Source organism: Diabrotica virgifera, chromosome 4 (genome assembly GCF_917563875.1).
Source record: "Diabrotica virgifera virgifera chromosome 4, PGI_DIABVI_V3a".
In the NCBI taxonomy this organism is placed as follows: domain Eukaryota; kingdom Metazoa; phylum Arthropoda; class Insecta; order Coleoptera; family Chrysomelidae; genus Diabrotica; species Diabrotica virgifera.
In genome coordinates, this window is record NC_065446.1 from 189,316,213 (window position 1) to 189,331,453 (window position 15,241).

Sequence of the window (15,241 nt, forward strand, 5' to 3'; positions counted from 1 at the left end):
GGTTACTTTTGAATCGATTTAGCTAAAAATTGGTACACACGCTAAGTACTACAATTAAAAGGGCATGACAAAGAATTATACACAAAATTTTCCAAAAAGATTTTCCGACAAGAGGGAAAATTTCGGAAATTTTTTTTAAAATTTTAGAATGTTCTCTACAAGGCGGAACCCGACATCCGACGCCCTGAAGGGCACTAAGGATTATGAGAAAGAAGAAGAAGGAATGTTCTCTACGTTACGTCCTTATAAATATTATAAGGTGTATTTCTACAAATTTTCAGTTTGATCTATGTAGATCTAACCGAGAAAAATTGTTTATAGTTCGCTTTGGTCTCCTTGATGCTTATTATTTTTTTATATCCCAGAGAACGGCTGTTCCCGTACATGCGACACTATATTATACAAGAAATTTTCGATTTTCTAAATGTGACTGAATTGAAAAAATTGGGCCAAATCCAATCTTAAAATATAGGCAAAGAGATATATGTCAACCATCCATTTTGGTCCAAGGGTGTGGATTTTACGTCCCATTTAGAGTCTGTTTTTCGTTCTCGTCCCCAAAACTTCCAAAAATTTCGAAAATTTAAGTCCGACTTTACAGCTTCTTATAGTACTGAACATTACCTTTCCAAAGCATGTTTAATTTTGAAAATTCTTCTCTTCTTCTTCTTCTTCTTCTTCTTCTTCTTCTTCTTTCTTTTATATAGACATTACTATGTCTGTTTTTCAATGTGCCTCCAGTAAGTTGTCATTCCACCTTTTTCGTGGTCTTCCCACTGATCGTCTTCCTATTGGGGAACCTTCTCTGACCGTCCTTACTACTCTATTTGTTGTCATTCGGCTTATGTGGTCGTTCCATTCTACTCTTCTGCTTTTCACCCCATAGGCGTAACCAGGGGGTGGTTTTGGGGGTTATAACCCCCATTTTGGATGTACTTTGAGCTCTATACGCTTAACACAATTATTATTCCATACCCCCAGAGACCTTCAAGTAGACGTAACTCCCCCTTAGGATCATCCTGGTTACACCTCTGTTTCACCTAGTTATTAATGTTGTCCACCTTGCATCTCCTTCATATATCTGCACTTCTAACTCTATCCCACAGCGTCTTACCATCGATTTTTGGCAATGTTTTCATCTCTGCTGTTTCTATAGCATTCTTTTTGTCCTTTCTGTATCAGGTTGTGTTTCTGCCGCGTATGTCATTATTGGTCTGATGACTCTTTTGTAAATTCTGCCTTTCACTTCTTTTCTGGTGTTTTTATTTCTCTATATTGTTTCATTCAGGCAACCTGCGGCTCTGTTTGCTTTATTCACCTGATCTTCCACTTTTGTTTCGAGCTTTCCGTAGCTGCATAGTGTGATGCCTAGATATTTAAACTCCATGACTTGTTCTATTATTTGACCCTCCAGCTCTAATTTACACCTTATTAGATCTGCTGTTATAACCATGCATTTAGTCTTTTTTAGGGAAATTTACATGTTAAATTTTCTAGCGGTTATATTAAATTCGTGCAGCATACGTTGTAAATCATCTTCACTTTGAGAGATTAGTATTGCGTCGTCTGCATAGCAGATTATTTTAAGTGGTTTTTCTCCCATTTGGTATTCTTTTTTTGTTCTTACTTTTTTTATTATTTCGTCCATGATCAGGTTGAACAACAGAGGACTCAGGGAATCTCCCTGTCTTATCCCATTGTCATTTTGAAAATTGTATATACCATTCAAAAGTTACCGATCTCAGAAATTTTATTCAATTTCTATTTAAAAAGGGAAAAATGTTTTGTATGTGTGCATGTTTGTGGAAAAGTTATACCGATCTGAATTTCTTTTCTATGTTTCAAGAGGGGGTCAGGACCGATTCAGAACCGGTATAGCTTGTGACTTTCGACCACCCATAAGCCAGCTATAGGACTTGGTAGGTACAAAACGGCATATTTTTTGGGGGTATATATCTTGGGTTCAAGGAGAGACAGGAAAACCGAAAATACACTAGTTGTAGTGGTTGCGACGCTAAATTTAATAGAGCAATCAAGTTCATTTACCGGTCATTCCAATATTTTTTTATTCTATTTCGTATAGTGTATATTCGATGGACACTAGATCATTTGAGAGATAATGGTAGAAAGACGACCATTTATCTTAACTAGACCAGGGCGCATCTGTAAAAATATTAGTACATTTGGACGTTGAGAGGTGACTCAAATTTTTTTGCAGAAATTGCTTGAAAATAAATCAAATAATAATATTTGAGTTATCCTCCCTCTCAAAAAGGTCCGGAACATTGTTTAAATAATCAAAATGTCAAAAAATTAAGGAAAAATTCGATTTTTTTCTTGGTTTTTTGATTATAACTTTAAAAGTATTCATTTCCGGAAAAAGTTGTACTGACATAAAAGTTGCGTAATTAAATTTCCTACAATATAGAATTGGTTAAAAATTTAAGAAATAGTCACCCTTGTTGCAAAATAGCAATAATTATGAAAAAAAACATACAAAAACAAGTATTCGCATTTTACGTTTTTCAACCATTTATGCTACACTTAAGACCTCCATATTTCACCCTGAAAAATTTTATGATACAGTAAAACAACACTGTAAATTTCATTAAGATCGGTTCAATAGATTTTGCAAAATAAAATTTGCAATCCAGTTTCATAAAAAAAATTCATTTTTTCAAAATGTTACAGGACTGAAAATAAAGCAGATAGCAAGTTGAAATTTTTTTTTGCATATAGAAGTGTACTATACCTTTCATTTGCAATTTTGCAAAATTAAAATCGCTTAACACCACGGCGTCAGGAATTTTTTTAAATAAACATTAATTATTGGTGCTACGCGCAGGTCAGCGGATAGGTTGCTCTGATTGGGCATTCCAATGACCTTTGATAATGATTGATACATTTTAATTATTATGACATTTCGATATAAATAAATAAATTTGTTTATTGCAAAATAAAAACACATACTCTATCCTTTGAAATAACACTTTTATTAGCAAAAACTTTCTTTGTTCATATATTTTAACTTAAATAATAAAAGTTTATTATTTTTAAACATATGCAATTGTTTAAACAATATTTCACAAACAATAATAAAATAAGTTTGATTTTTGTGGAATTAAAAAATTAAAATACAATAAAATATAGAGTAAGAAAATAATATATTAGATAAAGATTGGAAGAAATTTTGGTGGAAATCATCATGTGTGAATCAAACACCGCTGTCCTGCGCGTAGCACCAAAAATTATTGTTTATTTCAAAAATTTTCTGACGCCGTGGTAATTAATCGATTTTAATTTTGAAAATTGCAAATGAAAGGTACAGTACACTTCTATAAGGAAAAAAAAATTCAACTTGCTATCTGCTTTATTTTCAGTCCTGTAACATTTTGAAAAAATGAATTTTTTTTCCGAAAGCAATATTGCAAAATTTATTTTGCAAAATCTATTGAACCGATCTTAATGAAATTTACAGTATTGTTTTACTGTATCATAAAGTTTTTCTGGATGAAATATGAAGGTCCTAAGTGTAGCATAAATGGTTGAAAAACGTAAAATGCGAATACTTGTTTTTGTATGGTTTTTTCGCAATTATTGCTATTTTGCAACTAGGGTGACTATTTTTTAAATTTTTAACCAATTCTATATTGTAGTAAATTGAATTACGCAACTTTTATGTCAGTACAACTTTTCTCGGAAATGAATACTTTTAAAGTTATAATCAAAAACGAAGAAAAAAATCGAATTTTTCCTTCAATTCTTGACATTTTGATTATTTAAACAATGTTCCGGACCTTTTTGAGAGGGAAGATAACTCAAATAATATTATTTGATTTATTTTCAAGCAATTTCTGCAAAAAAATTTGAGTTACCTCTCAACGTCTATCTCAAAACAGATCCGCCCTTGACTAAACGTGGAATCGAGAAACAATACATTTAAATTCATACATTTAATTTATAAATAACTTTGAAAAACTCCTGATACAAGAATAAAAAAATTGCTAAACGCTGTAAAAATAAGTGGCGCATACAATATTCCAGCTACAAATGAGCATGATTATGGAAACATCTTTTAAAATAAAACTAGAATTTTATTTTCGATCAAAATGAAAATACATTCTTGCGCCACGTAATATTTATATCAGTTCATTTGTAGCTGGAATATTGTATGCGCCACTCATTTTTACGGCGTTTAGCAGTTTTTTTATTCTTGTATACATATACAATGAAATAAACATCAAATATTATGTAACAAATAATTCTTAAAAATACATAAATTGTTGATTAATTATCGTTATCTTCAAATTCTGAATCTTCAGATAGGTACAAATTTTGTTCATCTTCACTCTCATCGGAAGACGGCTCCCCCTCATCCTGATCATCAGAAGTGGAAACTAATAAATGAAACATTTTATTAAAAAAAAAAGTAATGAAAACTGTTAGACTTATTAAACTAAAGCATTTTTCCCTTTAACTACTCGCGCATCATGTCATAACATAAGTACACGCGTGGCGTACTTTTTGGCTTGGCACCACTTAAAAACAACGGTTTTGTTTATTTTTTTTTAAATACACTTAGTTGTTTGTTATTAACCTTAATCGGCATTAGCGAATGCTTTGAGTTCCTTCTCAGTAAGTCAATTGGGATTTCAAGCTGGAACCTAATCAAAAATAAAATTATTAATATAAAATTTTTTGAAACATGATTTTTTTACATGAGAAAAAGTTTTGTTTATAAAGAAAAATATATTTTGTGCCATAATGACTAAAAAACAATTATTGAAAGAATTACGTACATTACTGCAATCATGGCGTATTTTGTACACCACCATAAACAACAAATAATAAACTGGTAATTACGGCTTTCTCAGAACGCCGATTCCAACGAAACTAAAACCAATTGTAAAGCACATTCCAGTGATAGGTTAGATAGATAAACTAGGTCAAAAATTAATTTTTTAAATATATTTTCAGTAGAATTCTTATATCTGGCGTTCAAAATACGCCACCGCGTGTAGTTAAAAGTTAAGTAAAATGGACTTAATGCAAGTAATTGTTTCGATTTTTTAAATAAAAATGGTTTAATTTTAAAATTCTTTAAAATATCAAATTTTAAAATATAAAAAAGCAGAAAAGCAGACATACAGAGAAAAACCTTAATATCAGCGTAATAGATTAAATTTTTAATGTAATTATAAATATATTACCTGAATGAGCAGCTATCTCTCGGAATGTGGGACACTGCTCGCCATCGAACCAAAAAAACTCAAAGCTGCCATCGATATTTAACCACCCGCACTCTTGAATATCAAGGTCTGTAGGTCGCCTCAGGTGAGCATTGCACCACACGTTACTGATATAAATGGTTCGTTTTATATGTTGCAATAACTCTTTTTTGGTTGGTGGAAGATTTGATGCGTCGAACCCTTTTAGGTTTTTTCTCCAAATTTTGTTATTTTCATTTTTATTTTTATATTTTCTTTCAAATACTTCGAATCTGCCTTTATCGATATCATTTTTTGTATTTAAACTATATATTTGGCATACATACTCTTCAATAGATTTAAATACTTCGTGTTCTGTATCCAAATATTTCGGCACCGTTTCTAGTAGCTGCATAAAAGCATCTTGATACGATTGTTTTTTTTTTTAGTATGGCAAATGGTCTTTTTTTCCCTTTTCTGTAAAAAGCTGGATTAAAATCATTACCCGTAAATATGTGACAAACGGTTAGGGCTCTTGCTAATTTGTCACCTAATCCTTGGTAAATTTTATTCATATTCAAATACTCTCTTTTTTTGTTCGAACACATATTTACCGTAATTTGAATATCTGCTTTTAAATATTTCATATTTGCAAGAATAATTACTGGTATATCCGAGTCAGTGCAATGGACTTCAACGTTGTAATTATTAGGCAGTTGGCATATGTGGTACATAATCTTGGTATCTGCTTCTTCGTGAAAGCAACATAAGTTGTAATCTGTAGTTTTTTTAATATGATTTTCATGTACTTGGTAAGAGTAACAGGAAGTTCCATAACTTAACTTGACTATTTTATCTTGGCATAAAATAACAAAACAATCATCAGTCCAATCATCGATTAAAAATTCAACGAAACTTTCTTTGAAATTTTTACTTCTTAACAGTTTCCCAAAATCAGAGGGTCGCTTATTGTTTTTATGCACGCTATGAACGGTATCATCCTCTCCTCTTTGGCGGTGTTCATAATCTTTTATACTTGGATCGTTGAATTTGTCAAATATAATGTGGACTTCTTTTTTATCTGATACCAACAGCTTAAAAATATACATTGAAATTTTCCCGTATGTATTAGGTACATTTTTCAATGTGTGGAGCAAATAGAAGCCATCGTAGATATGGATATCGGCTTTCGGAGGATTGCCATTCTCTTCCTGGTAAATTAAAAAGTTTATTGTTAATAATTGATTTTATTAAACATTTATATTAATTTTAATTTTTTTAAATACAGTACAACCTGCCACATCCGTACCCGCTCATATCCGGACCTCCCCATATCCAGGTGGTTCTGCCGTCCGTATCTACCAAAATCCCCGGAGAAAGGCAGTCCTGCTGTTGGACAATGCAACCGACCCAAAAGAACTAAAATATGGCGAAATAATGTATTGTAGAATCTATAAAACGTGTCCATCGACGAACGTTATTGACAGCGCTGATTACTGAAATATATGAAGGAGAAAACGTTTCAGAGACTATAAAAGAAGTGGTTTTGATATCCGGATTTTTTCATATCCGGATCGGTCTGTCGCCACATTGATCCGGATATGGCAGATTTTACTATACTTATTTCTTAAAAAGGTTTACCTGATATGACTTCAACTCCTCGAAAATCACTGATTTTTGGGTTTTACAAATAGATCCGTCAGAGTGGCATAAAGAAAATGGAATAGGCGTCAGCGGATATTTCAACGCTTCTTTTAGATCTATATGGCTTTGCAGCGACGCATACAATAATCTTCCAAAAATGTCTCTTTGAATGGTAACTTCTTTGACTTTTCCATTAATTTTTACTTTTTTGACACATTTTGAAGCAAAATTAACAACAGTGTTTTTTAAAATAGCCTTGTCAAACCTTTCTGGGTCTATTTGAGATTCAGTAATAAATTTAATTCGTTGCAGCTCTCCTGTAGTTTCAATATTAGATAAGAATGTGTAAATATCTTCAGATACTGATTGCCCTGAAGATATATTGTACAAATTCTCTTGAGATAAATTGCTTGAAAAAGGATTCGTACATTGCTGTATTATAGTTAACAAATTTTCAACATTTTTATTGCTGTGACAGATAGAAGATTTCCTTAAATCTTTGGTTATATCATCCTTTGAATACAAATTGCAGAAATCCATTAATTTCGAAATCATGTTAGTACGCAGTGAATGGGTAATAGCCCATTTTTGCCGAGCACCCACAGAATTTGTCATATTTATAATGCCTGATGATCTAGAAGCAGCATGTGCATTTATAGTCTGTTCTAGTGTTATGTCGATGGGGTTTCTTGAAAATGGCTTTGTGGTCCTTCTTATGCCAAAGAAGCAATCTCCGTACTCTTGTATCAAACCAGGATGAGTTTCTTCAATCTTTTCTAATTTGTTTAAATATATGGTTAAGTATCTGGCATAATTTTGATGATTGAAAGCGAAAAAAATGTTTGTCATTTTTTCCAAGACATATTTGTAAATGTCAAAATTAGCAGTTCGGATACTAAATTCAAGCATTAGGTAATAATCTATCAATTGTATGTACATCATAAAAATTTGAGGTGTCTTTCCATGGTTCCCTTGTAAAGTATCTTTCTTAAATTGTGCATAATCTTCAAAAATTTTGTGACATAATTCATTATTTATCACTGGATTTTCATTTTCATTTTCTGAGTAATGTTTTAAGTAGGTTTTAATTGTTTCTAAATCATACTGTTTATTTTCTAAAAAAAATTCTACGTGCAATAGTTGAAGTGCAAGTGAAATTATTGGATGAATTTTACAGCAGCGATTAAAATGTTTACCAGTAAGAAATGTATTTATAGATCCATTCGCTAAAACTTCGGCATCAACAAGCATGTTTGTTAAACCACATCCATTAATGAATTTGCCTACAGCTTTAAAAAACGATAGCATAATGTGAAATGATCCTAAATGAATAAATAGATTTTTGAATTCTTCTTCAGCTGATTGAATTTTTAAAGCTATTTTAGCAATGGCCAAATCATAAGTAACATTGAAGTATTTTTTTCCACACTCAGAAGCAATTTTTAAGCTAAGACGCATTGTTTCTTTTATGACTCGTGGATCTGTAGGAGAATCATTGATTTGGGTCAAATAATCTATTTTTTGAATAGTTGAATTATCGTTAGAAATCTTTGCATTGTATCCTACCCACATAGGTACATTCTGTAGATGAAGTTTGTGGGAAAAAATCCAACAAAAGTTTATTTGTTTGAAAAGTAAAACGCACTTTTCGTTATCTGAAGTTGAAGATGTTTCTACGCCTTGGGTATTATCTTCATTTATAAATAATTCTTCGTTACTAGTAGGTGGATCAGTGTTCGTAGATTCTAAACTTACAGTAGTAGTTGGATTAGTGCTCGCAGATTCTTTATTATTTGAGATAAATTCAGGACGTTTTTGTTTCGTTGGTGGTAAATTTTCAGTTTCAAACGACTCAAAAGATCTTTTTCTTCGATTACTTTTATTTCGAAGATTCAGTGCTAAATTTTGTTCCTGAACGTTTGAGCTGTTATGGGATTCCTGAGCAATCAAATGGTTAGCTGCAGGAATATCCTGATAAGCGATTCCAACTGTATCATGAAGTGTATTTTTGCCTGATTGTGTTTCAACGAATCTATCATAATTATCCCAAGCGACTCCACATGCTAAGGAAGAAGTCGGAATTATGCCCGAAGGACACGTTTGTCCATTCGCAATGCACGAGTAAGCTGCAGAAGATTCTAATTCCGCTAAACCTGAATAGCTGATTGAATAACCGCACCTATTTAATATTTCCATTACCTTTACATTGCCAGTAAGACTTTTCATTGACATACCAAAAATAATTTGTTTACGAGGCTTTATATTACCTTTGGTAATGGAATAAATCGAATCGGATGCCAAGCACGCGGTTAATCTTTCGATTCTTTCGGTCTCTACTTTAGTTCCACTCAATGCCGTTTTCCAGAACACATTCAGCCAATTTGGAATGTCGCATTCACCCTTATTTAGAGCTTCAGCGTCAAGAAAATCTGGTAAAGGCTTTTTTTTAATTTGCAAGATTTTTTTTCTATATTTAATTGCAAATTCACGACATTCTTGCTCAAAAATTATGTCAAGGATTTCATCATCATTGATATTTTCTAAATCCGTATTCACTGACATAACAAACCATTTCTTTGAAAAATATTCAAACTTAATTTTTTTTTTCAGATGTATTTCCATATATTGTCTTAGAGTATTAGTCGTTATCAGGTTTTCAGGGAAGTCTTTTCCTTCAGACTCATAGACTTCTTGCAAAAATAAAATGTATATATCTTGCAAATAAGTGACAGAGAAAATTTTTGATTCGCTTACAACTTCCTTTTCAATATACTGAATCAACTGTTTACGAGCAATCTCGTTGTAACCACGTGTATCTGTCCAAATAGTTGTAGGTGGTTTGTTTGTATAAGCTTTAAAATTTGAAAAATATTTTAAACTGCATCTTTGATGATAGAATAACATAATATTTTCATTATTTACTTCTTCGTGAATTGACATTAGCATTTCTACATCATTCATTTCAGTTGCGTAGCTTCGAATTCTATCAAAAAATCTGATTTTATGTTTTGTTTGGCTACAATATAATTTGCGTCCTTTCCATTTAATACTTATGTTTCCACAAAAAAAACATTTTTCTTGACATTTTTGTTCATTTTCAACGATACTATCATCAACAATGTCATTATCCACCTCCATTTCATCTGCATTTTCAATGTCATCTGCATCTCTCGATAATTGTTGTCTTGTACATCTAAAATTACAATTGTAATTAAAACAAAATATTATTACATAAAAATTTAATGTACAAAAAATTGTTAAAAAATAAGATTTAATAATTAAAAAATACTCACTTAACAGAAACATTAACTGGTTCCAAATTAATTGCTGCCGATGAAAAAGACGAGTTAGTCGAATAATCTTCAGTCGATAAATATGACACTGCTGCTTCACTGCAATATAATTTTATTACGTAACATTTATATAAATATGTATATAAATAAAAAACATACCAAACCAACCATGAAGTGGATAAATTTGAAGAATTTGTTTTCAAGTTATCTGCTTCATCAACAGACGAAATTGTTGCACCCACTGATGTTGAGGGAGTCTCACTTAAAAAAAAGTATCATGTAAACATGTTAATTAAAACAAACTTAAAAAACCAAATAATATTGAAGTATCTAATGTTTTGAAACTTATGTTTCTTTTTGTTTAATTAAAAATGTGATCTTAATAGTACTTCAAAATACTTGACTTTTATTTTATTTTTTTTTTGGAAATAAGAACAATATGAATTTAAACTAACAATATGAAATATTACATTGAATTAAAGATTTTTCCTTTTTTCTGATACCTTAATGAACATAAAAAATGTATGAGAAAAAATAAAAGTGGCGTACTTTTTAATTTTTTTTCTTCAATACTTTGTATACCTACGGCTTTTTTGGTCAATTTATAGTATTTTATGAAACAAGACATATAAGTAAACAAAATATAACATTATAAGATTTATTAAAATCGGTTCATTCGGAGAAAACAGCTGAAATCTTATTTTTGGGGGGTAAGCTATCGATGTAAGGCTTAGGAAAAGGAAACGTTTAAATTTGGGAAATAACGACCACCCTAATGTATATGCAAATATGCACCATGTATACTGTGAAAAGTTACTTAATACATTTTATGTATGGGGAATATCAGAGGTCATTTTATGCTTTAATTCGGGAATTTATGAAACCTATGCTGGGTTATAAAGGGCGATGTCAGAAGATACCCTGCATAAAATGCAACGCCCAAATTTTTGGTTTTTATATTTTTATAACACTTTTTTCTAACAGGGTCCAAAATGCACGTTTTTGATTAAAGCCGCATATCACGAGAATCTACATCGATTAACCTTTAATTTGAGCGTTTATAAGTTTAATTTCGTTGAATTGTTATTGCAAAAATAGCCTTCAATTTTTTGTGAGTCACATCAGCCGGAGGGAGAATTTCCCCACCACCATGCCAATATCTCGGCATGCCGTTGCTCGAAAAAACGTATACTATATTTATTTCTTGATAAAAAATAGCTTGTTTTTTTTGAATGCCGCCAGTTTCATTTTTTAATTGTTGAACAAAGTGGCAGCGATTTAAAAAAAATGGCTATCTCAGCCCCTATTTATAAAGAAAATTTAACAACATTTTTAAAGCAATAAAAAAGGGTTATAAAAATTTTTTTAGATTGTTTTTAATTTTATATGAAAATATAGGTATTCAAAAAGAGAATTCAACTTAAATTAAGTACTGCGATTTTTTTCAAAAAGTTATGGCCCTTTACATTATTTTTCGTCTTGGAATAAATAAATTATCAGATTTTAGCAACAAATTAACCGATTAATGACCGATAGGTATTTATGGTTAACATTTGAACTTTATTAAACTGTTAATTGAAAATTTTATGTATAATCAAAAAACAAAGATAAGAGAAAAGAAAAATTGCTGAAAATTATCCAGGGTTTTTTGAATCATAGCAATAAACAACTAAATTATAACACAAAACGTGTAGCATTTAATTGGTTATTTAATTTTAACAAATAAAATGAACTGAAAAAAAAATTAATTAATTCATTTGAAATAATCAAATATTATCGGAATTTCGAAATTCAAAATTAGTTAGATTTGTTTTTAACAGCAGAAGAAGAATATTTAAACAAAAAATTGCAATTTCCAATAAATCCGAATTATAATTGTTTATTATAAAGTGACATTAATTCAAACATTGTTTTAAAAACAATACCTTTACTTCCGCTTGATTCGTGCTACACGTGCTGAACCTTTATTTTATCTGACGAAAGGTCACAGATGGTGTCTTCAGGATTTTATAGAAGACAAGAAGCGAGTGTATTTTTTTTGTTCAAACTAGACATAGGATTCCTCATTATATTCTATCTATAATAAAAAGTCCATGTGTAGTTTCCACGTCGCCACACTGTAAATTATATAATACATTATACGCATAGGGGTTGTGTGATAGCTCAGTCGAAAGGTTTTTCAATTCTCTATTCACTAATATAAACTTATTTATACAGGATGCCCAAAAAATGTTGTGAATTAAATTAATTGAGACAAAAAGAAGAATGTACGTAATTTATTTAATGCAAAATACGTTTTACTGCTGTCACAAAACCGAAAAAAATGTTAATTTGAAAAAAAACATTGATTTTCTCTTATAGTCAATGTTAAAGCTACCACCCACCTGCCACTTGGGAGTTTGAACATCTAGTTTAAGCGAGAAACAATGTTTTTTTGTGATATAAATGTTTTTGCGTTTTTTCTAACAATAGTAAAATGTATTTTGAATGAAATAAATTACATATTATTATTTTTATTGTGTGATTTAATTTAATTAAAAAAACATTGTGCACTCTGTATAAATAATTATGTTAATGTTTATCTTAGTGAATAGAGCAATGAATAACCTTTCGAATGAGCTATCACACCACCCCTATTCTCATTAAAAAAATCATCGATTACGTCATCACGCCCAGATAGATGACGTCACTAATATGAGATATATGCCAAAAAATTATAATTTACAAATAAAAATCGACCTATTTCAGGATTTTTCTCCAGTCTCCAGTTCTCGAGAAAATGAATTTATTCCAACTCAAACGTCCTCACTGTGTAATACTTTTTCGTCAGACGTTTTCTACGTTCAGTCCGTGCCGCCCCAACCAAGCGTGTCTTCAAAATTAATATCATTTGCTTATTATTATCACTTTTAATATTTTATATAAATCCCAAACAAAATTAATCACTTTGAATATTTTGCATAAACCCCATCTAAACAAATACGCGTTCTTGAATTTTCTTTAAAACATTTAAAATATTATTTAATAAACATACAAATTTGCTATATTTTTTAACAAATTTTATAAATTAATATACTTTCATAGTTGAACCAGAGGTACACATCTCTGATTGAACACACATGTATATTAACATTCTATAAAGTTATACCTTAATATAAAATAAATTATACCAGAATAAGCATTTAGGTATACACGAAATGTGAAAAAGAAAAATAGAAAAAAATTTAATTACAAAATAATATTGCAATTAACAATTTAAAGAAAATATGATAAAAATTCTTACCTTTCAGGAAGAAGAAATTGTTTTTTAACAATAAATTTTTTATAACATTGTGAATGATATCCTATTTCATTATTATCCCAATTTTCTGGCAATTCAACATCATTCCATTGATGCTGATGTTGTTGACGGGCTTTCAAAGATGTAGTACATGACAACCACGTTTTATTAGAGAATTCTTTTACTTTATCCTGGATACCTTTAAAATCTTTTGTTTGGGCACTTAAATGTTTACACAAAAAACACTGCATTTTTATTTATTTAAAAAATATATTAAAGCCACTATACTATACAACTACTTTTTCTATTGTCATACAATATATTATGTCAATTATGATTTCACTACCTGGATCATAATGAACTTCATTATGATACAGATTTTCATTACGATACAGATTTTTAACCAATAGAATCGCGATATGGCATTCGCGATAAAGGTGGCACACTCGCAGTGACCAATGTCGAGTCAAATGCATACGCTTTGACAGTTCTCTATATGTAAACAAACTGACAAACTAGGTACTTAATTTGTTTGCTTTACAAAATTAATAAATTTGAATACAGGGTGTTTGGTAAAGATTGGGTCATAGCTTAAACTTAGATTTCTGAGCTTAAAATAGGTCGATTTAAGCTAACTTACCTTAGTACGAAAGTTGATAATAACAACCGAAATACAGGGTGTCAAATTTAATCTTTTATTATATTTATTGTTGAATATTTCCTGACAGGCATAGGATAATGACACAAAATTTGGCAAGCGGGAGTTTTTTCGGATGAGAAAACTAAATTTGCTACCAAAAATGATGTATTACCCAGAGGGCGCTACGTACGTCTTTCAGCGCCAATTTAATACGTTCAATTTTTTTTTCCCCAACTGTACATACTTTTTGAATCAAAACTTTTATTTTCTGAATATTTTTGCTTAAAAAAGGTATACTACATTCATCTCGCTAAACTCAACTGTTTTTGAGATAGACGCATTTGAACTCTGCGATACAACATAATTTTTTCCATAATATCGTTGTAGTTACACCCGAAAAACCAACTTGAAACCATAATAATTGTGCCAGTTTTCATTTTTATGTCAGTGCATCGCAAATTCCATTTGAAGAAATTGCAATACGTTTTTAAAAAAATTTTATGGTTTTAAGTTATTTTTCGTCTTTAACTACAATATTATGCAAAAAATTATATTGCCTCGCAGACTTAAAATGCTTATCGAAAATGTTTATCTCGAAAACGGTTGAGTTTAACGAGATGAATATAGTAACCTTTTTTAAGTATAAATGTTAAGAGAATAAAAGTGTTGATTCAAAAGGTATGTAGAGTGAGAAATAAAACAATTGAATCTATTAAATGAGCGCTGAAAGGCGTATGTGGCGCCCTCTGGATAATATATCATTTTTGGTGGCAAATTTAGATTTATTGTCCCGAAAAAACCCCTGCTTACCGAATTTCGTGTTATTATCCCATGCCTGTTAGGAAATATTCAAGAATAAATAAAATAAAAGTTTAACTTTATCACCTTGTATGTAGATTATTATCAACTTATGTACTAAGGTAAGTTAGCTTATATCGACCTATTTTAACCTCAGGAATCTAAGGTTAAGCTATGGCCCATTCTTTACCAAACACCCTGTATATGTACACTCTGGACCAAAATTAATCAACCACCTTAAAAATGGGTTATTTTTGATGGTTTGTATTTTATAAACCTCTTGTCCGATTTAAGTGATTTTTTCGTAACATTAGCGCCTTATTCTTTAGCAATATCCCTGTAGTAATATTGTCGGTACACACATAATTTTTATTGCAAA

At 30.6% G+C, this 15,241-nt stretch overlaps 1 protein-coding gene across 1 annotated transcript; it reads right to left on the reverse strand.

Annotated features, from left to right (window-relative positions):
- Positions 1 to 5,465: 5,465 nt before the first annotated feature.
- Positions 5,466 to 14,056, reverse strand: LOC126884040 (uncharacterized). The gene is made up of 5 exons (XM_050649828.1): positions 13,428 to 14,056; positions 10,304 to 10,405; positions 10,145 to 10,243; positions 6,849 to 10,044; positions 5,466 to 6,418 (listed from the first exon to the last, which is right to left on the reverse strand). The coding sequence occupies exons 1-5, from the start codon at positions 13,673 to 13,675 to the stop codon at positions 5,567 to 5,569; spliced, it is 4,497 nt and encodes a 1,498-aa protein (XP_050505785.1). The 5' UTR covers positions 13,676 to 14,056; the 3' UTR covers positions 5,466 to 5,566.
- Between the last annotated feature and the right edge of the window lie 1,185 nt (positions 14,057 to 15,241).

Excerpts from the sequence above, each read along its gene's own strand:
- LOC126884040 (XM_050649828.1), bottom strand. The coding sequence starts at position 13,675 with ATGCAGTGTTTTTTGTGTAAACATTTAAGTGCCCAAACAAAAGATTTT. Across the intron at positions 10,406-13,427 it reads CAATTTCTTCTTCCTGAAAG|TGAGACTCCCTCAACATCAG; the intron begins GTAAGAATTTTT and ends CTTTTTTTTAAG. Across the intron at positions 10,244-10,303 it reads TCCACTTCATGGTTGGTTTG|TGAAGCAGCAGTGTCATATT; the intron begins GTATGTTTTTTA and ends ATTATATTGCAG.